At 41.1% G+C, this 25,642-nt stretch overlaps 4 protein-coding genes across 5 annotated transcripts in view; 2 read left to right on the top strand and 2 right to left on the bottom strand.

The window, feature by feature from the left end:
- LOC134176651 (polyubiquitin-like) overlaps positions 1-1,475 on the top strand; it is a 3,130-nt gene extending 1,655 nt beyond the window's left edge. Inside the window, exons 2-3 of the mRNA XM_062643310.1 lie at positions 1-239; positions 314-1,475. The exon at positions 1-239 is cut by the window's left edge and continues 1,507 nt beyond it. Of these exons, the coding sequence (XP_062499294.1) occupies positions 1-239; positions 314-1,264 (1,190 nt within the window). The 3' untranslated portion in view covers positions 1,265-1,475. The remainder of the gene's footprint in view (positions 240-313) is intronic.
- Positions 1,476-2,730: 1,255 nt separating this feature from the next.
- LOC134176652 (patched domain-containing protein 1-like) lies at positions 2,731-21,965 on the top strand. 2 transcript variants are annotated; one of them, XM_062643312.1, is made up of 13 exons: positions 2,731-2,881; positions 2,939-3,194; positions 3,269-3,363; positions 3,730-3,852; positions 6,384-6,883; positions 6,961-7,073; positions 10,670-10,753; positions 19,323-19,369; positions 19,588-19,645; positions 19,717-19,782; positions 20,080-20,170; positions 20,226-20,271; positions 21,337-21,965. In XM_062643312.1, the coding sequence occupies exons 1-11, from the start codon at positions 2,790-2,792 to the stop codon at positions 20,167-20,169; spliced, it is 1,524 nt and encodes a 507-aa protein (XP_062499296.1). In that variant the 5' UTR covers positions 2,731-2,789; the 3' UTR covers position 20,170; positions 20,226-20,271; positions 21,337-21,965. The 2 variants fall into 2 exon arrangements, with proteins under 2 accessions (XP_062499296.1, XP_062499295.1); XM_062643311.1 differs by lacking the exon at positions 21,337-21,965 and adding an exon at positions 20,692-20,719.
- LOC134176965 (polyubiquitin-like) lies at positions 7,647-10,433 on the bottom strand. Its single transcript, XM_062643662.1, is given in 5 exon segments — positions 7,647-8,769; positions 8,845-9,689; positions 9,692-9,917; positions 9,957-10,085; positions 10,422-10,433. Coding segments are annotated over 5 exon segments (2,163 nt in total). The 3' UTR covers positions 7,647-7,818.
- Positions 21,966-22,121: 156 nt separating the features above from the next.
- LOC134176653 (uncharacterized) lies at positions 22,122-24,958 on the bottom strand. The gene is made up of 5 exons (XM_062643313.1): positions 24,745-24,958; positions 24,434-24,689; positions 24,266-24,360; positions 24,018-24,140; positions 22,122-22,960 (listed from the first exon to the last, which is right to left on the bottom strand). The coding sequence occupies exons 1-5, from the start codon at positions 24,837-24,839 to the stop codon at positions 22,861-22,863; spliced, it is 669 nt and encodes a 222-aa protein (XP_062499297.1). The 5' UTR covers positions 24,840-24,958; the 3' UTR covers positions 22,122-22,860.
- Positions 24,959-25,642: the final 684 nt, after the last annotated feature.

Below are 25,642 nucleotides of genomic sequence, written 5' to 3' on the forward strand. Positions count from 1 at the left end.
ACTACGACATTCAGAAAGAATTTACTTTTTATTTGGTATGGCCACTGAGACATGGCATACCAATCTCTATTAAGACACTCACTGACAAGACCATTACGTTTGAAGTGAAGAGGGGTGATACCATTGCAAATGTGAAACAGGAATATCCGTTCATGGAACATTTAACTCTCATGGAGAGGGTTGAGCCGGCAGCATGTTCAGGACAAGAAGAGGTTGTTAGTACTTTTGATTTACGAGAGGTATGTGAGCTGCTGCTTTGTTATTGAACTTAAACAAGTTATGTTTGTGTAATGTTGTTTTGATGTGTGTTTAGATTGCTGTTGTTGGTGATGTGACGGCTCTCAGTCCTTCATGTCTCAATTATTACGTTGTAGGTCTCAGCTTCAAAGTGGAAGGCAGAGATGACATGTACATGTTTCCATCTCTTTTGCCTCGTAAGAAGCTGTCTGTCATATGGAAGAGAGATGAGAGTAAGAAAGTGTATGTCGGTCGACGTCAAGTGTGCAGCAGTCAGATGACCACCTTCAGTTCGTCTACATTCGGTATGTTTCAATCTAAGGTTTGTACTACATTAGATAAAATGGCACAGCTGTGGAGGGATGGACTGATTTTATCGCAAGGTCATGCAGTTCATTCTCATGTTGAGTGTTTGGTGGCCAATCACATAGTAGATCTTGTTCATTCCATCGACTTTGTATGTCGTGGAGGTAAAGGAACAGAAGCAGAATGTGTTTCACTGCTCGACACTGTTATGTCTCTTTGGAGAGATATATTAGACAAATACAGTCCAGGCACTAAACATCAGACTGAATATTTGAGCAGAAAGCATTTAGAAGAACACAGAGAACTGACACAAGTTGCTGTTTACTCTGATCAGCAAATTAAAGAAGCAAGACAAACGGGAGAAGGAGCAAATGCTGCTGTTAAACAAGTAGTTGGCGATGAGCGAGTGGTAGAAAGTCTTGGTGACCTGCTAGTTGTCAAAAGTCAGGCAGCCTTGGTAACATTGAGTGCTGTTGCGAAAGCTATTATTACTGAGGGTTCAGCTCAATGGTATTCATTTGGAGCAACACTAGGGTTTAGTCATGATCGTATTGAGGCCTTGTGTCATGATAAAGTGACTCCTTCTGACAAGTTGTTTGCACTTGTCCAAGTGAAGGCAAACCAAGTTGGCCCTGTGCAAATTGACGATCTGCTCTTGGGGGCATGTCAACATTTGCCAACTCCTATTGATGGTGTGGTCAAGGAAAAGCTTAGAATTTAGTAATGACATGGAATTTGACAAAAGGATTTGTTGATAAACAGAACACCAAATAAGTGTCCAACAAGTTTTTAGCTGATACATGTTTGAGCATCTAGTAGTGATGATGGTTATAGGGATTATTGTATCTCTAGTTGGTGACATTATAGAACAAGGAATTTTTATAGCAGTTAACCTGGAGTTAAGAATACAGTAAAAGTTAACGGACAAGAAATATTTGTTAATGCCAAATATTGTTTGGGATGGTATGCACTTCAGACTCAAGTTCATGCAACATAATATTGTGTCACAATTATAATTCTATATGTGCTCAAATGCTCGAGTGTGTACAGTACACACTGTTTGTCAGCCACAGAAAGAGCATAAAAACAGCTACAGGAGGGGTAGGCATGTATAGTAGGAATATTGGTAGGTGGCCCGAAATCCTGAAGCCTCCATAGATAGATCTTCACATCTGAAGTATATTAATTACCTGGTAAGCAAAAGAAACAACAGACAGAGAGACAGACAGACAGACAGAGAGACAGACAGACAGACAGACATGCATGCATGCATACAGACAGACAGAATTGCATCAGTTTGATATAAGAAATAAATGATGAGACAGACAGACAGAGAGACAGATAGACAGACAGACAGAGAGACAGACAGACAGACGTACAGTGTTTGATGTAAATGACATAGGCAGTTTTAGTGGTTTTTGAAGTTGAGACATGAGACTGAGATATTGTCACAATGATTAGTGTATATATCTAATGTTTGTAATCGTGCTTAAAATGTATTGAAATAAATGAAGACAGACAGAAAACATGCATACTGTGATGATGATAGACGTGCAAACAGGCCTATAGGCAGACAGACAGACAGACTTTGTTTGACTCTTAGTGGTAGTTATGGACTACTTGGTTTCAAGTTAATTGTCCTAGAACTTGCTGATTTTAGCGTATTGTAGACAGTAATGATGTCTTGTAGAAGAACTATGTATTGACAGACAGACAAACAGACAGACTGATTATTTACTTTTTAATATTTACATACACCTACACTACTACAGTACACGCGCAAGCACTTCAGTGCATGACGCAAGACTCTAATAAGGCGCCCCTAAAACTACTTGTCATTGCCACAGGTGCTATAATTAATTGAAGCCTCCAATGATTTCAGGCACAGACGGCGCCTTACAAGAGGGAAGGCACCTTAGATATATGCATTGATCACAACTAGTAGACACATTATTATGCGACTTAGTGCGGTCGCTCTGACGCAATAAAACCCTCCAAGTTCAGGAAACGGCACGCAGGACTGCTCGATCAGCAGAGACAGTCACCTACACAACTGACGTGGACGTGTACAGTAAGCATGCGTGCGTCCACCGTCGTGACGTTCATCAATTAATTAGGATGGAGATGACGCCTCTCTGGTTGTTTGGATAGGGTGTAGTCACTGGTCGGGACTCCGAGGCTAACACATTCGTTTCCAAGTCACGACTGTCACACAGCCAGTGTTGTGTGTGGACTCGTAGGCTACGATGCAGGATGAGAATTCTTCATCTCAACGCTGCTCTTGTCTGACGAGAATTAGCAATGCGATCGAGCACGCCCTCGAGACGTTCTTCTACAAGTCAGATGGCACAGAATCTCGACAAATTGGCATAAAATTATAACAAATGTGTTTCAGGCTCGGCGAGAAGGTTGGTGCTTATCCCGCACGGACCATCGTCATCATGTTTATCGTCGCGTTCGTCTGTATGGCCGGTCTCTCGCGTTTCCGGCAAGAGAGTCGACCCAACAAGCTGTGGGTTCCGAGAAATGCCGAGGCACTCGATCAGAAGGAATGGGTCGGGAGAATCTTTCCCGAAACAGCTCGCTATGGCTTCTTGATCGTCACTCCAACGAAGGGAGAAAATGTTCTTACACCTGCTGTGTTGAAGGAGGTTGGGCTGCGACTGCGTGTTGTGCACGTGGCTGACTGGTGTCGTGAGGAAAATAAATTGTGTTGTTTGTGTAGCTGTACGACCTGCATGTGTCAATTGTCAACATTACGGCACGGGGAAGCACTTTCTTTCAGCAGCACAATATCGCTTGGGAGCAGCTCTGCTTTAGGTTTTTCAGTGTGTGTGTGTGTGTGTGTGTGTGTGTGTGTGTGTGTGTGTGTGTGTGTGTGCGTGCGTGTGTGTGTGTGTGTGTGTGTGTGTGTGTGCGTGCGTGTGCGTGCGTGCGTGCGTGTGCGTGCGTGTGTGCGTGCGCGTGCGTGCGTGTGTGCGCGTGCGTGCGTGTGTGTGTGCGTGTGCGTGCGTGTGTGTGTGCGTGCGTGCGTGTGTGTGTGTGTGTGTGTGTGTGTGTGTGCGCACGTGTGTGCGTGTGTGTGCGTGCGCGCGCGCGCGTGTGTGTGTGTGTGCGCGCGTGTGTGCGTGTGTGCGTGCGCACGCGTGATATGACCACGTCATTAATGTGTGTGCTGTTGTGTAGGCGTAACCCGAGACGTTGCTGGATTTCTAGCATTTTGACGTTATGGGAGTTTGATAGAGACAGAATCTATGGTCTGACATCCCATGCTATATTGTCAGAACTGAACAAAAACAATCTTACTGAGTAGGTGCTTGATTGATTTCTATTATGGTGGGCACGGGTGTATAGATATTTTGTATGTAAGCGTTTGATTGTTGGTCTTTAGTTTGTGTCTGTTGCATCTTGTTTGCTTTCTGTCTGTCTGTCGATCTCATTTGTGTGTTTGTGTTTGTTCTTGCATTTCATCTGTTTGTCTGTCTCTCTGTCTGTCTGTCTCTCTGTCTGTCTATCTGTCTGTCTGTCTGTCTGTTTCCCTGTCTGTCTGTCTGTCTGTCTGTTTCCCTGTCTGTCTGTCTGTCTGTCTGTTTCCCTGTCTGTCTGTCTGCGTCTGTCTGTCTGTCTGTCTGTCTGTCTGTCTGTCGAATACATATATTTTCATAAATCAGTACTATTACAAGCTTAGCAATATGATGATCTAAACTAAATTACTAAAACTACACAAACAAAAAGACCATTAGGCCCTACACAAACAATGATTTAATAATTTGCAACTGTCTCTATCAATGACAGCTAAGGAACAAAAAACTAAATATGTCTGTCTGTCTTCTTGATAACATGGATGGATGGATGGATGGACATCATGACGTGCATGGCCACCATAGAAGACGCCCAGTGCTGACGCGAGGTAAAGTTGCGTGTAATCCATGATGACAATGTTGATACAGTAGAGTAGACTATACGGGTAGAGGAAGACATCACGACATGCATGGCCACCATAGAAGAAGGCCAGCATTTGCCTGTATGTCTATCTGTCTGTCTGTCTGTCTGCATGTGTGTCTGTCTCTTGTTTGTTTGTGTGTCTGTCTGTGTGTCTGCCTGTCTATTAATTGTCTGTTTGTCTGTTAAAAATATATTTCTTTAGCTTGTTAATTAAGTTTAAAGAGAGGCCACAAATATCAATAAGTGCTATGGTAGGAACTTTGTGGCAATTTAATTAACGAAACGACCTGTCACATACAACCAAACTAAAACTTTAGACTGTTGTTGCATATGTAACTGCAGTGGAAACAGTGTTCCACGAGACTTTGTAAAGATAGCTATCAATGTTTCATATAACTATGACAATATTAACAGTAAGTGATGTTGCTGTATGTGTAAGCCAACAATTACATTACTTCTCACATGACATAGGTCATGTGTACCCTGGAGCTGATTACAAACAACATATATCATGTTCTAAACCACAACTGTGAACTGTGACCTTATTGCTCATTGTGATGTATAGGTATGGTTTCTTGGTATGTGCAGATCCATGCAAGTATGGCATATAGAAAGTCTATTGGAATGTCTGGAACTTTGCATTAGTCATATTCTAAAATAGTCATTAGTAATCTTCATGTCCAGCTTTACCTGTGAATTAAAATTGTATCAGCATAGATCATCAAACTTATATTACAACATTGTGTGTATTTTATTTGTACACATGTGCCACACTAACTGGTGTACCATTGTGATGATGCTGGGTGATGAAGGTAACTGTGAAAAGGTGTGGCCTATGGTGTACATGCTAACTGCAATACAAGTGTTACTTTATTTTATGTGTACACAGTATCATACTGCCACTACTTCTTTAAGCAATAGTTTTTAATAGTTGAGATGTTTGCCATTGTGCAAGAAAATTGTTTTAATAGCCTCAAAATGTTATACGATTGTGCACCAGTTAAACATGGCGACTAAACAGAAGACCACTGATCATTATAGGCCATAATGAGAACACTGAAGACGATCCAGACAGTAGAGCAGGCTTGGGTCCAGATGGGGCTTCAGGGATTATACAACCTTTTTCCAATAGGCATGGTTCATCACTGATGAAAGGAAGGGAATGCATAACCTCGCAACCAGACGTGTAGTAAGAAAATTAGTATGTGATGGCTGTTCTTCTTGTGTACGTTATCTTGTCAGATTGCACAAAACATTTTGCTTTTGCTACCACTAATGGGCTCTTTGAACCTTCTAGACTGACTATCTCAAGACTATGCACACAAAATGCACGATGGACCATTTCTGTAGGTAACAGCAAGATCAATGCTGCTGATTTGTGTAGTTTAATTTCACGGGTGATTGCGTTATTTCACATATGTGTATACTAAAATCAGTGTTAGTAGTCAACTTTGGCAATAAATAATTTTATTAGAGGAGAGAAGATTAGTTAATTAATGCTCTATGACTGCTAGTGGATCAACCCCCTCTTTCAGTAGTTTTTGGATTCGGGTCTATAGAGACATTAGCGATGACAATATGAATTCAACATAATTAGCATCCAAAACGAATTCTGGGAGATATTGTAGTATTGAGTTTAGCTTCTCACATTAAGCAGCAGTGTGATGACCACACGGGGTCTCAAATTAATAGCAACTGGCATGACCAGAACAGAGATGACAATACAGTGAGAAATACTACTATATATGTAGTTGCAAACTTAAACTTATATCTAACATTGTGAAGCTAGACTGCAGATTAACCACAGCAGTGATGAAAGCTTTTGATCTTATTTATCTTGTGCTGTGGTACATGAACCTGAAAGTGTCGTTTAATGATTCTTATGTTGCATGTAGCCCTTGGAATGGAGGCTTATTTCAGGCGAGTCAAGTAATTGGTGATATCAGCTATGACCCGGATCCGAGCAAAAGGCACACAATAATTGGTGCTAAAGCTTTGCGATTAATCTACCGCATATACAGCAATGAGACATTCGACGAGAGTTCCGGCGAAGAAGTAGACGAACGTGCGGACGACTTCGAAAGGCAGGTGGACACAATTGGGCAAAAGAAACACGACGAACTGTCCTCATCTGTGAGAACAACTTTTGGTCTTCAGGAAGAGACCAGCAAAGCAATTCAAAACGATCTCACCATTCTGGCTGCGGGCTACTTTCTCATTATTGCATACGTCTGCATCAGCCTTGGTCAAATGACTCGCCTCAAGCACAAAATATGGCTTTCATTTGCTGGTGTTATAAGTACCGGTCTTGGCATTGTCGTCTCACTTGGTCTGTGTAGTGCATTTGGACTGTTCTATGGACCCGTACATTCAGTGCTTCCGTTTTTACTACTCGGTGCGTCATATCGAATATTATAAAATACGTGTATACGAGCAATGGTATTTATCATACGTGTTTGTGACGTGTGTTAGGTGTTGGAGTGGATGATATGTTTGTGATTTTGTCGTCGTGGGAGAATTTAGACGAGAAGACTCATAAAGAAAAGAGCATCAGTGAACGAATAGGATTGACTCTGAAAGAGGCGGTAAGTTGTGTTGTACAATGTGATGTTGTCATTGGTTGCAGTGTTAGTGTATCTGTATGTGGGCGATTGTAACCAGAAGTACTAGAAGTACTATGTAAACTGTAATCTCTAATTAGAAATTATTTTAATTTCTGTTTCATCATTTATTTCTTACATCAAACTGATGCAATTCTGTCTGTCTGTATGCATGCATGTCTGTCTGTCTGTCTGTCAGTCAGTCTGTCTGTCTGTCTGTCTGTCTGTCTGTCTGTCTGTCTGTAGTTTCTTTTGCTTACCAGGTAATTAATATACTTCAGATGTGAAGATCTATCTGTGGAGGCTTCAAGATTTCAGGCCACCTACCAATATTCCTACTATACATGCCTACCCCTCCTGTAGCTGTTTTTATGCTCTATCTGTGGCTGACAAACAGTGTGTACTGTACACACTCGAGCATTTGAGCACATATAGAATTATAATTGTGACACAATATTATGTTGCATGGACTTGAGTCTGAAGTGCAAACCATCCCAAACAATATTTGGCATTCACAAATATTTCTTGTCCGTTAACTATTACTGTATTCTTACTCCAGGTTAACTGCTATAAAAATTCCTTGTTCTATAATGTCACCAACTAGAGATACAATAATCCCCATAACGGTCATCACTACTAGATGCTCAAACATGTATCAGCTAAACTTGTTGGACACTTATTTGGTGTCCTGTTTATCAACAAATCCTTTTTGTCAAATTCCATGTCATCACTAAATTCTAAGCTTTTCCTTGACCACACCATCAATAGGAATTGGCAAAAGTTGACATGCCTTCAAGAGCAGATCGTCAATTTGCACAGGGCCAACTTGGTTTGCCTTCACTTGGACAAGTGCAAACAACTTGTCAGAAGGAGTCACTTTATCATGACACAAGGCCTCAATACGATCATGACTAAACCCTAGTGTTGCTCCAAATGAATACCATTGAGCTGAACCCTCAGTAATAACAGCCTTTGCAACAGCACTCAATGTTACCAAGGCTGCCTGACTTTTGACAACCAGCAGGTCACCAAGACTTTCTACCACTCGCTCATCGCCAACTACTTGTTTAACAGCAGCATTTGCTCCTTCTCCCGTTTGTTTTGCTTCTTTAATTTGCTGATCAGAGTAAACAGCAACTTGTGTCAGTTCTCTGTGTTCTTCTAAATGCTTTCTGCTCAAAAATTCAGTTTGATGTTTAGTGCCTGGACTGTATCTGTCTAACATATCTCTCCAAAGAGACATGACAGTGTCGAGCAGTGAAACACATTCTGCTTCTGTTCCTTTACCTCCACGACATACAAAGTCAACAGAACGAACAAGATCTACTATGTGATTGGCCACCAAACACTCAACATGAGAATGAACTGCATGACCTTGCGATAAAATCAGTCCATCCCTCCACAGCTGTGCCATTTTATCTAATGTAGTACAAATCTTAGATTGAAACATACCGAATGTAGACGAACTGAAGGTGGTCATCTGACTGCTGCACACTTGACGTCGACCGACATACACTTTCTTACTCTCATCTCTCTTCCATATGACAGACAGCTTCTTACGAGGCAAAAGAGATGGAAACATGTACATGTCGTCTCTGCCTTCCACTTTGAAGCTGAGACCTACAACGTAATAATCGAGACATGAAGAACTGAGAGCCGTCACATCACCAACAACAACAATCTAAAACACACGTCAAAACAACATTACACAAACATAACTTGTTTAAGTTCAATAACAAAGCAGCAGCTCACATACTTCTTGTAAATCAAAAGAACTAACAACCTCCTCTTGTCCTGAACATGCTGCCGGCTCAACCCTCTCCATGAGAGTTAAGTGTTCCATGAACGGATATTCCTGTTTCACATTTGCAATGGTATCACTCCTCTTCACTTCAAACGTAATGGTCTTGTCAGTGAGTGTCTTAATAGAGACTGGCATGCCATGTCTCAGTGGCCATACCACATAAAAAGTAAATTCTTTCTGAATGTCGTAGTCCCTGAGAGTTTGGCTGTCTTCGAGCAGTTTGCTGGCAGAGCTTAACAATTGCCTATCAAGAGGTATCCCCTCAATGTCGTGAATTTTCACTTTCACGGTTTCAATAGTGTCATTCGTCTCCCCTTCAAGTGTGATGGTCTTGTCAGTGACTGTCTTGATACAAATTTGCTTGCCATCTCTCAATCGCAATACCAAATGAAGAGTGGATTCCTTCTGGATATTGTAGTCACTGAGGGTTCTGTTGTCTTCAAGCTGTTTGCCAGCAAAGCAGAGCTGCTGCTGATCAGGAGGTATGCCCTCTCTGTCTTGAATTTTTGCTTTCACATTTTCAATGGTATCATCTCTGTTCACTTTAAGCCTGATGGTCTTGCCAGTGAGTGTCTTGATAAAAATTAGCATGTCAAACCTCAACTGCTTTACCAAATGAAGAGTGGATTCCTTCGGGATATCGTAGTCAACAAAGGTTTTGTTGTCTTCAAGCTGTTTGCCAGCAAAGCAGAGCTGCTGCTGATCAGGAGGTATGCCCTCTTTGTCTTGAATTTTCGCTTTCACATTTTCAAAGGTATAACTAGCTTCCACTTCAAGGGTGATGGTCTTGCCAGTGTCTCGACAAAAATTTGCATACCACCTCTCAATCGCAATACCAAATGAACAGTGGATTTCTCCTGGATATTGTAGTCACTGAGGGTTCTGCTGTCTTCAAGCTGTTTGCCAGCAAAGACGATCCGCTGTTGATCAGGAGGTATGCCCTCTTTGTCTTGAATTTTTGCTTTCACATTTTCAATGGTATCATCTCTGTTCACTTTAAGCCTGATGGTCTTGCCAGTGAGTGTCTTGATAGAAATTAGCATGTCAAACCTCAACCGCTTTACCAAATGAAGAGTGGATTCAAACTGGATATTGTAGTCACTGACGGATCTGTTGTCTTCAAGCTGTTTGCCAGCAAAGATGAGCTGCTGCTGATCAGGAGGTATGCCCTCTTTGTCTTGAATTTTTAGTAGCTAAAATATATATAGCAGTCTCTAGGCTGTTTGCCAGCTGCAGCAAACACGTTGTTGATCTTGCGAGTAAACGGGGCCGCGGGCTCCTCGGTTGTCTTGGATTTTGTCCTTCGATGGTGCCAACCCACGGTATCCAGTACTAGAAAGTCTTGACGAAGAACTCCTCGTACAAGTGTAGCACGCAAAACTCTCTCCGTAAAGGATTGGCCAAGAATGTGGGGGCGTAAATTGGGTACTGTAGTGATCTCTAGAGTAGCGCACTTAATTCGGAACACTTCCAGTCACGCCCGGAAATAGAGCCCTGTTTCTCATAAAACAAAAGAGTATTTGCCAAACATTGTATATCATATTGTAGACCAATGCATGACCTTACTTGTAAGACTAGTGGGAGTGCACGCAGTCGCTGCTGCTCGTCGTGATCTCGAGACGTTTGAAATACTTGCGGCTAAAGAGCTTTTTTGTAGCGCACGTTAGTTATTGTTATTGCTTCGCATGACACATCTACAATGAGCACGTGACTGTAGTTTTCGCTTGATCGAGACTAGATCGGTGGTAGCGTGTTGACTTCTTCATCTGTGTGATAGCGAAGCTTGCTGCTTGAGGACTGGGGCTCGTTTGGTCGTGATGCGAACCAGAAGAGGTTTCGATTGCACACAACCTGGATGAAGGTGTACGCATGACGAAGTGTGTGTGTGTGTGTGTGTGTGTGTGTGTGTGTGTGTGTGTGTATGTGTGTGTGTGTGTGTGTGTGTGTGTGTGTGTGTGTGTGTGTGTGTGTGTGTGTGTGTGTGTGTGTGTGTGTGTGTGTTTAAATATTACGTTTAAATATTTACCATATAATTGTAGTATGCCAATGGGTGGTGCATGGGAAGGTGATCGAGTTAATTAGTTCATAGCTATAGGCATGCAATTCAAATGCAATAGGAATAGTGTAACTTTAGATAGCTATTCTATACATACCCACTGTCATACCCAAACCTTCCCAAGCTAGTTATCTTACCTGTTCCTGTCCCAAAACATATAACTACCATACAGTTACAGGAAATTTCCAACAGCCATCAATTAATTAAAGTCCAGGTGAAATCTACTTTGTAGTCTACATGCATACAGTACGCGCACAGTGTTATAGTCACATCTTTTTTTGGTAGTTAAATGAACATTAAATGAACACGATCTACTTTGCCATACACATTGCTTTGAACGTCATTGATGATTTTGTCAAACGTGATACTATCTTTGATTTTGCTAGCAACTTTCAGTCTGTCACTACTTGCTAAACGAATATGAGCAAGCTAGGTCACAGTTGTGACCATATATTGACTCTGTAACAACTCAAGGAAGTTGCAACCTGCTTTAATACCAGTAAACGACTGACTGACTTTTATATTAATCTCACCGTCCCGGATATCTATTTACATACTACATTATTCTTCCCTTTTCAAGTACATGACTATATACTATATGGTAAAGTTAATACCAGTCACCAAATCTTTTCGGTGGTCTTCCTTTGGTTTCTCTGTTGCTCCTCCGTAATTGTGGTGGTTCTTCATGATTTGGTGCACATGGTTCTTCGTGATCTGGATACCTCTGTCTTCCGCTGACGTCATCATCATCGGTGTCTGAATTCTCATAAGATGTCACTTCTGTGTGTTTTGATCTTGCCATATCTTCCACAGGGAGTTTGCCTACACTTCGATGAAGCAGCTGATTCATGTGTGCTTTCCTCCTTGTGCCGCTGTCCGTAATTAGAACTTCATAATATCGTGTTCCAAGCACAGATACTATTGTGGCTGGTCTCCAAATTTCCTTTCCTTGCCTGTCCGGTAGTCTCACTAACACAGCATCTCCAAGTACCAATGACTTTCTATGACGAGCTTTCTTGTCATAGTTCTTCTTCTGTTTCTCTTGCGATAATCTAACTTTGTCCTGTAACTGCTGGTCTGAATGATTCCCATCATATGGTTGCAGTAAGTCTAAGACACATCGAAGAGGACGACCCATAAGACTTACTGCAGGACATTCTCCTGTCGTATGATGAGATGTATTACGATATACCGCCAGAAATGTATCCACCACATCCTCTAACTGAGCTCCTTCTTCCTCCATTCCTTTCTTAATACCTCACTTAAATGTCTGAACAAACCGCTCTGCCTGCCCATTACTACTTGGGTGATAGGCAGGAATTCGAGAATGAAGAATTCCCCGCTGATTGCAAAATGTTTTAAATTCGTCGGCCATGAATTGCGGGCCATTGTCTGTAACCACTTGCCGGGGAACTCCAAATCTTGCAAATATCTTTCTAAGTGCCCAGACTGTCTGCTTTGCTGAAGTTGAACCTACATGAAGTTTAACAACTTCAGGCCACTTTGAGTAAGCATCCACAATTATTAGCCACATGAAACCAAAAAACGGACCGGCATAATCTATATGTACCCTAGACCAAGAGTGATGAGGAAATTCCCATGGATGAAGTGGAACGACAGGAGGCTTGTTCCTGTACAAGGTACAAGCCTCACAACATTTCGTAATCCTGTCAATATCTGCATTTATGTTTGGCCACCAAATGTAGCGACGAGCCAACTGCTTCATCCTGTCAGTTCCAACATGCGCACGATGCAGTTGCTGAAGAAGTTGTGGTCGAATTGCCTTCGGTATTACCATGCGTACTCCTTCATTGTGCTTCAGAATACAACCCTCCACTACTGACAGTTCGTGCTTACACGTGACAAAAGATCTTATTTCTGAGTCCTGTATCCGGGACGGCCAACCGTTGTGAATGTAATGTATAACTTGCCGTAGAATAGAGTCACTAGACGTATACTTTTGTAACTGGTGGTAATATATAGGTCCATCTTTGATGAACTGCTTTTCTAATTCAGCAACATACTTTTCTGCTTCCTCCTCTTCTTTGTTACCCTCGTCAAATTTTACATCTGTTCCTATTGGTAAACGTGATAGGGCATCTGCGTTGCCGTGATCTCTTGAGTTCTTGTACTCTATCTGATAATCATACTGCGACAACTGCAGAGCCCACCGCGTCAATCGGCTACTGGTTCTGGTTGGTGGTGTAACCTTTGTTGCATTGAAAATTGTCAGTAAAGGCCGGTGATCCGTTCTCAGCACGAATTTCCTTCCTAATAGAAAGTGACGAAATTTTTTAACTCCAAAAACTATAGATAGACCTTCTTTTTCAATTTGTGAGTAATTCATTTCTGCAGTAGTTAGACATTTAGATGCATAAGCAATCACACGTTCTGCACCATCTTGATCAAAATGAAATAAACATGCGCCTATCCCTTTACTGCTGGCATCACATGATAGGCTTACCGGCAGTTTTTCATCGTAATTAGTGACAACTGGTAATGATGTAAGCCTTTTCTTTAACCGTTCAAATGCCGACTTAGCTCGTGCAGACCAAATCCAATGAGTATGCTTTTGTAGAAGCTGGTTGAGCGGCACCGTTGCGTCTGCCATCATAGGATAAAACTGGCGGAAATAGTTCACAAGACCCAAAAATGATCGAAGTTCTGTCTGGTTTTTAGGACTTGGTATAGCTTGGCCAGCTTTGAGCTTACTGTCAGATGCTCTAACTCCGTTACTATCTATGACATGACCCAAATATTCCACTGAAGGTTGAAGGAATGCACATTTACTTTTGTTTGCTCGAAGTCCATGCTGTTTCAGTCGCTGTAATACTGCTGATAAATTCTGAAGATGATCTTGATCATTGTCACCGGTTAAAGCTATATCATCAGCAAAACTGGCAACCCTTGGTAAACCATCTAATACGTTAGACATAATCCTTTGAAACAGTGCTGGGGCTGAACTAATACCAAATGGTAGACGTAAGTACTTGTAGAGACCCTTGTGCGTATTGATTACTAGAATTTCCTGACTTTCTTTGTCCAGACACAACTGATGATAAGCATCCGATAAGTCTATTCTCGTAAATTTCTTACCACCCGCAAGAGTGCGGAATAGATCTGTTGCCAATGGAATAGGTTGTTGGTCAACCAGTAGAAATCGATTGAGGGGCTTAAAATGCCCGCATATCCTCACAGCACCTGATGCCTTGACAACGTTTACTGTTGGAAATGCACATCTCGCAGTCTCAACAGGCTCCAAAACTCCTCTTTCCACAAGTCGCTGCAATTCCGCTTCAATTGCTTTGCGTAAATGGATAGGTGGTCTACGAGACGGCCAAATCGTGAGTTCTGCATCAGGTTGCAACTGAATTCCCACTCGGATATCACATTGTCCCAGATCATCTTGAAAAATCTCGGAGTTTTCTTCCAATACTTCTTGTAATTCTGTGAGTTTTGTTCCTTCTGATAATAATACTGACGGTTGAACTTCACAATTCAATGACTTCAAAAATTCAGCACAAGCATTAAGAAGCCCCGTCTTCTTTATCCAGTCCATGCCAAGCAAATTCGATCCCCTTCCGTGCTTGACATAAAATAACACTTCCATAATGCTGTTTCGAAATCGCACTTGCTTTTTAACCGTGCCTTTAAATATCATTAATTTACCTGATGCATTTCTCAATTTGTCCGTGGTAGCCGACAGTGCTGGTTTGCCCAACTTCTCCCATGAACATTCATCAAGCAGGGATACATCCGCCCCTGTATCAACTCTAAACTGCACTTCCTTTCTCTCTATTTCCAAATTTACTATTAATTTCTTGCCCACACAATGGACCTCCCCTGCCTCACAAACCTCTTTGCACACCGAGTCTACACCCTCTGGGGACAATTCCGATTCTGTATCCGATTCAGCTACTACTGACTCTGGCTGTTCTGCTTCACCAATCTCCTCTAACCTTGATGGTTGCCGTGCTCGATAACGCTTCTTGAGACATCCACTTGCTATGTGTCCTTGCTTTCCACATCCTCGACATACCAGTGAGTCTCTAAATTTCCTCAAGGAACAACCAGTTATGTAGTGGTCCTTACTTCCACAAATAAAACACGCCAGTTTCCTTCTACTTCTATCCCGTGGTCTCTTCACATCATTTGTTTTCCTATAGTCTATCCTTGAAACTACTCTTGCAGACGATAGGTGATGTAAGGGCACCTCATTGCTGTCACGTAATGCTGCTACACTATTTCTGGCTCCTTCCAATGTTCTAGCAAAAGTTAGAACCTGATCCAACGTTTGACTCAGTAAATTCTCATTCTCATAAAATTTCTGTAACATCATCTCATCACGTAGACCTGCAGCAAACACATCCCTCAGTTGACTAGAATACTCTGGCGGATCAAACCGGCAGTTTGCTGCTATCTGCTTAAGAGCTGTCATATACTCCTGTACAGTTTCCTCAGTCTGTTGCTGACGACGATGAAGACGGACTCGCTCTACCATCATATTAACTGTCCTCCTAAAGAACGTCCTCACATGATTGATGAGTTCGTCTGCTGTAAAATCCCCCATATGTTGTGGAAGTAGCGTATCCTCCAGGCGGAGCGTCATTTCTTCACTGAGACACCTGATAAGCAAATTTCTCTCAGTCACCGCAGATATGATGTAGTCATGCTTAGCCAAATTTATAAAGAAATGAAATGCGTTCTTTGTCCAACTTTCAAATCGACGAAGGGAATCATCACCTTCAAACTCTTTAAACAATCCAATAGACTTACATAACCTGTCAAATTCTTTGTAGCCCGATGAAACTTTCCTTTCTTCTGCCATATGCTTTCTCGCAGCGCCAACTGTAACAACTCAAGGAAGTTGAAACCTGCTTTAGTACCGGTAAACGACTGACTGACTTTTATATTAATCTCACCGTCCCGGATATCTATTTACATACTACAGACTCAACCAAGATTTCACTGAAACTTTGCCAGTTGCATTGTCAACTGTAACACTGAGCTGTGCAGTGCAATGATGTCCTATTTTTGAAAGTCTCTGTGATTTAATTTACCTCTTTCCTCTGCTCTTGGTGAGATGAGAACCAGATCTATTGCATGAGTAAGAATGAATAGTATTAGTCTTGGTTCTCTTGGAACCACTTGATTTGACAAATGAAGATTGGTGATCTCCTTCAATTTTTTTCTTTCCGTAGTTTGAAATCTGTTAACAAAATGATACCCTCACGTAAAGACAGCGAACTTCTGCTGTAACCACGCTAACGCACTGTTTTCACATGTCACTCAGTTGAAACGTAATGGGATGCACATGCACCAGATGGCATCGCGTGCATATAATGCTGGAAAGTGTCAGCAAACCTGTCTGCACAGTACCTAATCCATTTTGCGCAAAACTAAAAAACCTCTATTTTCGCTTGTTTTTGCGTGAAGAACAAATTTTCTGTAGTGCCTATTATGATTATCACACCTGTAATTTAACAAGTCAAAGTGTCTGCCAAATTATACCAAATACCAGTGTCAGAGCTCAGAATACGTCATCACTGCTGCAACTGCTACAGAATGCTTCCAGATATTCAACAATAATGGGTATGACTACCATGCTCATGCAAATATCAATATCATGGCAGTTTTGATGTACTTCGAAGGCATGTCATATAATGTGTGTGTGTGTGTGTGTGTGTGTGTGTGTGTGTGTGTGTGTGTGTGTGTGTGTGTGTGTCAGAAATGGAAAGAACAAATTGTTCCTACCAACAAGTCATTTGTTTGCCAATCTTGTGGCAAGGAATGCCGTTCAAAGCAGGTGTTAAATCCCACCAGAGACACAGAGGACACTAAAGAGAGTCATCACTGTTATCAGTGGACATGCCATCATGTATATACTGTAAATCAAATCATTTTGCAAGCGAATAGATTTTAGCAATCTGAAGTCAAACTCTGTCACAATTGGCAAAACTGACATTGCCTGTGACTGCTATACAAGGACTTTGATATGAAATGTCTTGTTCAATCATACAGGCACGATATCAATATCATCAGCTATAACCACAGGTACGATCATCATTGACTACTGAGAATGTTTCATAAACCCACTTTGTTTTGCACTTGTTTTGTCTTAGAAAGCCAAACACAAAACCTATGCAAACAACCCATGGTTTTAGCACATTCAATATACTAATATGTTTGATGTTGAATGTCTGTAAGTTGTCAGTAACAACTTCAGCAAATTATTATCTTGGAAAACTCATCAGTCCTGGCAAAATTTACAAATTCAAACCATTTCATTTACAGTATTAATTCTGTCATGACATATTATTTATACATACTACTCATTTTGTGATTTCAATTGGACAGGCACCATAACAAAGTCCAAAACAGAGTGTACAACATATGACAAAATCATTGAGGTAATTAACGCACTATAAGAATACCAATAAGTCATTGTTGTACATGTGCCTATGCTGAGGTGTTCTGAACAAGAACATACTGCCATGCATGTCCTGGGACAGTAATACGTATACCAGAGAGGGTCATTCAAAGTCCAATTAAAAAGAAGCTAGGAATGTGGACGAATCACATTGACAGATTTCTAGCTTTTGAGGGCAGACAACGATCTGCAGTAAAAGAAGATGGTAACTGAAACTTCAGAGCTATGTCAAAACAACTCTGGAACAGATACACTTCATTACCAGCTTAGGGAATTTCTTGCAGGTGTCATAGTGCTTAATCGTGACAGGTACCAACAATTTTATATTCCTTCTGAAACAACAGCATTTCAACAACACCAAAAATCCATTCATCAACTAGGAGTGTGGGGAACACAGGTTGAAATTCGGGCAGTGATTGACAGCTACCAAATACCTGTGTATGTGTGCTCTCCCCATCCCACAACCAGACAAATCAGGTGGCTACGTTAATTCCAAGCCATCCTAGGGCCCTCAAGTACCGGACACATCACAACTGCCACATCGGTTTCTGTTGTACACCAGTGGTCAAATTAAAACAGCACACACTGGTTGTCATTATGACAGGATATGCACTAATAACGGACAAACGTTATAGTTTCCTGAGCTGCTAGATGAGGACAAAGAATATGAGGTCTGTAGGATCAGTGACAATGAAACCAATAGTGACAGTGATTAACTACGTCACTTCCGTACTTGCTGAACAGATTCTGCTAGAAAGAATCTAGAGATGTAGTTACTTGGCAGCGTTTGTAAAGTTGTTTTTTTTGAAACTGCAATAATCAGAGACTAATTAGAGTTTGTAGCCCTTGTACACTGTTTGTAGCATCCTGCTAAGACAAAGTTGTTACTTAAAACAGAAGCACTGATACTGTAACCTGGTTACTCCATGAAGTGTGAAATTCACCTCATTCTTATGAGTAATGAAGCAGTCTCTTCTTGAATCTTGTGAACGTATGTGTTGTAATTAAAAGCTCAACAATTACATAACAAATTGGAATTAGAAAACGACAGTTCTTAGGCAGTTAGAATTAGGTGGCCAAATTTATAGAGTAACACATTAAGCAACAAAAGTCGGCGTGTGACATCACCCAAGATATAGGTGATGGTTAATACTGGCACCAATAACACTGGAGTGCAGTCTCATCCAGGTTGTTTGTAGGACGTGAAGGTAGTCACATTAAATAATTTAATTTACACACACACACACACACACACACACACACACACACACACACACACACACACACACACACTGGAGTGAGTGGTCGACACGACCAAACTCATTTATGGCTTTGCTTGTGTCTCCAAAAACCAATGCGTGCCGTGCAGGAGCGTCCACAAACATCTCATGTGAAGTTACCACTCTTAGAGATCGTCTTTCGTGTTCCTGCTTTTTTGTTGGGGTGTTTTCGAACGTTGGTCTTCAAATGATCTAGATATTTTTTGCAATAAGATCTCCACAGAGATCTGTCTGACGCATAGCTATCCCAGTTGGATATATCAATATTACAAGGTTTCAGATTGGATTTCAATGCTTTAATTAAAGCCCAATTTCTGACCACCTGCTGTTCTAGAACCTTTCTTCAGCTGACCATAAAACACTGCCCTTGGGATTCTATCATCCTTCATTTGAACAAGATGGCCACACCATCGAAGTTGAGCGTGTAGTAGTAGACCCTCAATTCCAGGCATGTTGCATTTCTTCATAACCTCGGTATTGGGTATCATGTCTTGCCATAATATATTTCCAATTTTGCGAAGACATCGCATGTGAAATTGGTTGAGCTGTTTAATGTGCCTTATATATATATATAAGTCTCACAACCATAAAGTAAAGTGGTGATCACAATCTTGTGTTTGTAGTCGATAAATGTTTTCGTTTTGATATGATTGTTTCTGTTTAGTGGAGCCCCTTGAGGTATCGCTGCTGCTTTTTATGTCCCAATTGGAGGTGAGTATTGATACTGTGTGTGTGTGTGTGTGTGTGTGTGTGTGTGTGTGTGTGTGTGTGTGTGTGTGTGTGTGTGTGGCTGTTGCTGTGTTTACGTGTCATCTTTGCTCTCGAAGAGGCAATTTTATATTTCAATGCAAAGTTGATTGCTCAAACGTATTTGGTATGTGGATGCATTAGTAAATATTTCGATCATCATTATCGATTTATCATTTTAGATGTATGCTAACTGCTGCGTATTACATTTTGTTTTTTCTGGAGACACACAGATCCAAGGTAACAACCAAATGTTGTAGCATGGAAAGTATGTGTTATGTATGTGTTAAACAGTTTGTTTGTTGTTCTAGTTTAATACTAACCTTTTCACTGAGTTTCAACTTGATTTGACATGTAGGATCATTTACTATGCACAGGTTTGTAGCAAATGTAATAATTGATTAATAAAAAATAATTAATCAATAAATTAATTAATTGTCATGTTTTAGGGTTAGAGTCAGGGTGGAGGTGGGGTTACATATTGTAGAGCTAATATTTATTTAGGTATTACGCGTAGAGTTGGGGTTAGTGATATGATTTATAATAATTAATTAATTAATTGTGAACAACAAGTTTAATACATAATTTTTGTGGTGTATATAAACTTTATGTAACGTGTGGCACAGATCAAGTGTAACACTTGTCTTTGTATGGTTTGTGTGGCTTGTTTGCAGGACATTTTTTGGTTTGCTATTCTTGGAGTGCTTGGTGGTTTGATTGGCGGCGTCTTCAACTTCCTTGTGTGTGCTGTCACAAAACTCTAATGTAAAATGCAAGGATTGTATGATATGTCAGCATTATTGAAGGGTTTTTGTTGCAGGGGGATTAAGTATATTTATCCACTTGGTTGGAGACGAATTTTAGAGGTTGGTGACTGTTGTTGGTTGATTTGTACGTAACACACACACACACACACACACACACACACACACACACACACACACACACACACACACACACACACACACACACACACACACACACACACACACACAGGCAGAGAGAGACAAAGACAGCTAGAGCCACAACAGAAGGAGAGAAAAATAGCAGAAGTCGAAAACAAACAGTCAACAACTGATGAAGCATACAGATATGTATTGACATTAGAAAGAACAAACGACCATAATTCAAGATCTTAACAACAGTCAATGTCATGTGAAACGTCTGTCAACGATATCTCTCATTCTTCATAGAATCGTTTACACTGCATTGAACAATAATTAATTAGTTAGTAATTAATTAATTATTAGAAATATCTGATGTTGTTTCTTGATTGTTTATCTCAGGTTGTGGCGGTGGCATTTCTAACATCAATTTTTGTTGTGTTTGTTCCATTCAACTACCCATGCACGTCAGCAGTAAGACATACCTTTACATTATAGTCGTCTACTTCTCATTCTTATAGTCTTCACTAGTTGCACATGTTTCTGACACTTTCCCGTATTTCAATGGCAGCAGTGATGAGCTGTGTGTCAATCGTAAGTTTACATGTAGAGATGTTGTTATATATAGAGACAGCACGTACATGCAGGCATATCTTGACACTTGAGAAATACACTTGTAACCAATTATTTCTCATTTAGTTGTAACATTTTAATCTTTTTTACATTTGCCTGCAGTATTGCAGACAGACAGACAGAGGAGCAAAAAGACGGACAAACAGACAGACAGACAGACAGACAGACAGACAGACAGAAAACAGTTTGTGTGTGTGTGTGTGTGTGTGTGTGTGTGTGTGTGTGTGTGTGTGTGTGTGTCTGTGTGTGTGTCTGTGTGTGTGTCTGTCTGTGTCTGTGTCTGTGTCTGTGTGTGTGTGTGTGTGTGTGTGTGTGTGTGTGTGTGTGTGTGTGTGTCCATGTGTGTATGTCCATGTGTCTGTGTGTATGTGCACACTCGTGTATGTTCAAGTTTCCTGATGACATGTAATGTAGGAAAGATTTGGATCATGCATCTCATGAACATGAACATCATCATGGAAAGGCCCATAAGCATGTAAGACCATGACGATCATGATATCGAAGGTCAGTCCTCCCGTCACTCAGACAAGAAGATTGCGCCATCTCTTGAGGTTCCACTATTGGAAAACAAGATGGAGACAGAAGAGACCTGAATTCTCATATTTACTGACATGCTGCAATACAAGTCAGTGTACTCCACTGTTTTCACAAATTCATATTTGTATTCTCTCTCATTCCGGTTAGTGTACCATATCATTCATGTTTTTTACTTTGTTGTGGCATGAACTGACGGATTTGAATTGTCAGTAAAGGCTTGGTTTTTATGTAGCAACCCAAGGTGTGCCATGTACTCACAGTAAGTTTTTGTGTGGACACAAAACACGTAAATTATATATTACAAGATTTACTAATTACACTACCCCTACTAGAACTTAGTACTAATTTATTTACTAGAGTGAGACCTCAGGGGGAGTATCACACAGGGGAGGAACACAATGTGACAGTGAACTGTAAATGGTGACAGGATGTAAGATGTACAGTACTCCGTAAATGTTGCTTTATCCAAGAGAAGTGATGATATGGAAGGTGGAGAGTACGTTTACAGTGAAATTTGTAGGAACATAAATATCAATGATTTACAGTAAATATCTAGTTTATGTTACACACACCAAACATTATAACAAATTGTCTTTTGGACACACTAGAGACTATAATCTAACAAATACATACAAATTGAAAGAAAATGGAAAATATGTTAGTCACACTTCAGACTTTCTATTGAATTTCCACCACCCAACCCTCCTGCTGTGATGAGTTCTCCATTCTGAGTTGACAATGGAGCATGTAACAACCGTTTGTGTGTCATGTGTGGAAGAGGAAGCCATTTGGTAGAGCTCTCATCATATAATTCTACAATATTAGAAGAAGGAAAACTAGTCCACTGTCGAGCCATTCCTCCAGTCCCTACCAGTCTGTTACTGACTGACGTTATTTTAGGTCTATATGTGGTTGTAGAGGGGATTGTTCTCCATTTTCTATCACGAACATCTGCACACTCAACAATATTACTATAGAAAGGTCCATCAGTCCATCCTCCCCCTACAACACACTGTGTTGTTTATAATAACAGAAGAACATTCACGATGCTTTGTTTGCATATCATCCATATTAGACCAATGACCACTGTGAAGGTCACAGACGTGCTGTGTTCACTGTCTCCCCTGTTTAGTCCTACCACCCATCACATACAGTGAGTTGTCATGAAGAGCAACAGATATGTCCTCCAACTGCAGTTCGTTTGGTAGAACTGTAAGGAAACGCCATTTGCTGTCTTTATTCAAATAAAATTGTTCAATCACAAGCTGATCTTTATCTCCATCATTCACACACCTTGATGACACACTAGATTCCTGATGTTACAATTCTTTCTGACAAACTTGTCCCACTTATCATGTTGATAAGTAAGAACATGCAGATTACCATAAAAACCTCCTACCACTAGTCTGCCTTCAATCTCTCCCATTCTATTACATGGATACCAAATGTCATGAGGTATGTGTACATTCTACTGTGTACATGATGGCAGACTGTCATTGATCTAGAATCAACACAACATGTACAATAGATGGAAACAAGAACAATTATAAAAATACAAACAAGTCAAACATTAGCTGTATTTGCATGTCTATATTTAGTACAAAATACAAATTTTATAAAACAATCAAACTTGATATTAATTAACACATACATTACAACAACTGTCTGTTTCAACTATACTTTACATGAAAAAAATTTACTGTAACTGTGCACATGTAAAGTGTAAAGATTGTTAATGTGTACACAAGTTGGTATCAACTAATGTTATGTATATGCACACACACACACACACACACACACACACACACACACACACACACACACCCATCCACCACCCACCAACAGACAATTAATAGACATGCAGACACACAGACAGACACACAAACAAACAAAGGACAGGCACACATGCAGACAGACAGACAGATAGATAGACATACAGGCAAACGCTGGCCTTCTGTGATGGGCATGTACATCGTGATGTCTTCCTCTACCCGTATAGTCTACTCCATTGTATCAACATTGTCATCATGGATTAAACGTAACTTTACCTCGCGTCAGCACTGGGCGTCTTCTATGGTGGCCATGCATGTCGTGATGTCCATCCATCCATCCATGTTATCAAGAAGACAGACAGACATATTTACTTTTTTGTTCCTTAGTTGTCATTGATAGAGACAGTTGCAAATTATTAAATCATTGTTTGTGTAGGGCCTAAGGGTCTTTTTGTTTGTGTAGTTTTAGTAATTTAGTTTAGATCATCATATAGCTATTTCATAAATCAGTACTATTACAAGCTTAAAGCTTGTAATAGTACTGATTTATGAAAATATATGTATTCGACAGACAGACAGACAGACAGACAAACAGAGAGACAGACAGACAGACAGACAGACAGATGAAATGCAAGAACAAACACAAACACACAAATGAAATCAACAGACAGACACAAAGCAAACAAGATGAAACAGACACAAACTGAAAGACCAACAATCAAACGCTTACATACAAAATATCTATGCACCGACGCCCACCATAATAGAAATCAATCAAGCACCTACTCAGTAAGATTGTTTTTGTTCAATTCTGACAATATATCATGGAATGTCAGACCATAGATTCTGTCTCTATCAAACTCCCACAACTCCAGAATGCTAGAAATCCAGCAACGTCTCAGGTTACGCCTACACAACCGCACACATCAATCACGTGGTCATATGGCACGCGCGCGCGCACACACGCACGCACGCACGCACGCACGCACACACACACACACACACACACACACACACACAACAAGACTGACAACCTAAAGCAGAGCTGCTCCCAAGTGGTATTGTGATCCTGAAAGAAAGTGCTTCCCCGTGCAATAATGTTGACAATTGACACATGCAGGTCATAGAGCTACACAAACAACACAATTTTTTTCCTCACGACACCAGTCAGCCACGTGCACAACACGCAGTCGCAGCTCAACCTCCTTCAACACAGCAGGTGTAAGAACATTTTCTCCCTTCGTTGGAGTGACGATCAAGAAGCCATAGCGAGCTGTTTCGGGAAAGATTCTTTCGACCCATTCCTTCTGATCGAGTGCCTCGGCATTTCTTGGAACCCACAGCTTGTTGGGTCGACTCTCCTGCTGAAAACGCGAGAGACCGGCCATACAGACGAACGCGACGATGAACACGATGACGATGTTCCGTGCGGGATAAGCACCGACCTTCTCGCCGAGCCTGAAACACATTTGTTAAAATTTTATGTCAATTTGTCGAGATTCTGCGCCATGACTTGTAGAAGAACGTCTCGAGGGCGTGCTCGATCGCATTGCTAATTCTCGTCAGACAAGAGCAGCGTTGAGATGAAGAATTCTCGTCCTGCATCATCGTCTACTAGTCCACACACACAACACTAACTGCGTGACAGTCGTGACTCGGAAACGAATTTGTCAGAGCCATATACGGCTCTGGAATTTGTGTTAGCCTCGGAGTCCCGACCAGTGACTGGTCACCGTACACCCTATCCAAACAACCTGTTCGCTGGTTGTCGATTGAGGCGCCTTTTGAAGCGTTCTGGTCGTTGACTCTGTCAGAGAGGCGTCATCTCGATCCTAATTAATTGAGGAACGTCACGACGGCGGACGTCACGCATGCTTACTGTACACGTGCACGTCAGTTGTCTCGGTGACTGTCTCTGCTGATCGAGCAGTCCTGCGTGCCGTTTCCTGAACTTGGAGGGTTTTATTGCGTCAGTGCGACCGCACTAAGTCGCATAATAATGTGTCTACTATTTGTGATCAATGTAAGGTGCCTTCCCTCTTGTAAGGCGCCGTCTGTGCCTGAAATCATTGGTGGAGGCTTCAATTGATTATAGCACCTGTGGCAATGACAAGTAGTTCTAAGGGCGCCTTATTAGAGTCTTGCGTCGTGCATTGAAATGCGGGCGCGTGTACTGTAGTACTGTAGGTGTATATACGTAAATACTAAAAAGTAAATACTCTGTCTGTCTGTTTGTCTGTCTGTCAATACATATTTCTTCTACAAGACATCATTACAGTCTACAATACGCTAAAATCAGCAAGTTCTAAGACAACTTGGATCCAAGAAGCCCGTAACTACCGCTAAGAGTCAAACAAAGTCTGTCTGTCTGTCTGACAGCATGTCTGTCTGTCTGCCTATAGGCTTGTTTG

The sequence above is a fragment of the Corticium candelabrum genome, chromosome 3 (assembly GCF_963422355.1).
Source record: "Corticium candelabrum chromosome 3, ooCorCand1.1, whole genome shotgun sequence".
Taxonomy (NCBI): Eukaryota; Metazoa; Porifera; class Homoscleromorpha; order Homosclerophorida; family Plakinidae; genus Corticium; species Corticium candelabrum.

Coding starts and splice junctions, on each gene's coding strand:
- LOC134176653 (XM_062643313.1), bottom strand. CDS start 24,839: ATGATGCAGGACGAGAATTCTTCATCTCAACGCTGCTCTTGTCTGACG. Junction 24,361..24,433: donor CACCTGCTGTGTTGAAGGAG/GTTGAGCTGCGA, acceptor TTGTTTGTGTAG/CTCTATGACCTGCATGTGTC. Junction 22,961..24,017: donor AACAAAAACAATCTTACTGA/GTAGGTGCTTGA, acceptor TGTTGATTCTAG/ATCAATGACAGTCTGCCATC.
- LOC134176652 (XM_062643312.1), top strand. CDS start 2,790: ATGCAGGATGAGAATTCTTCATCTCAACGCTGCTCTTGTCTGACGAGA. Junction 2,882..2,938: donor CTCGAGACGTTCTTCTACAA/GTCAGATGGCAC, acceptor AATGTGTTTCAG/GCTCGGCGAGAAGGTTGGTG. Junction 3,853..6,383: donor AACAAAAACAATCTTACTGA/GTAGGTGCTTGA, acceptor TGTTGCATGTAG/CCCTTGGAATGGAGGCTTAT.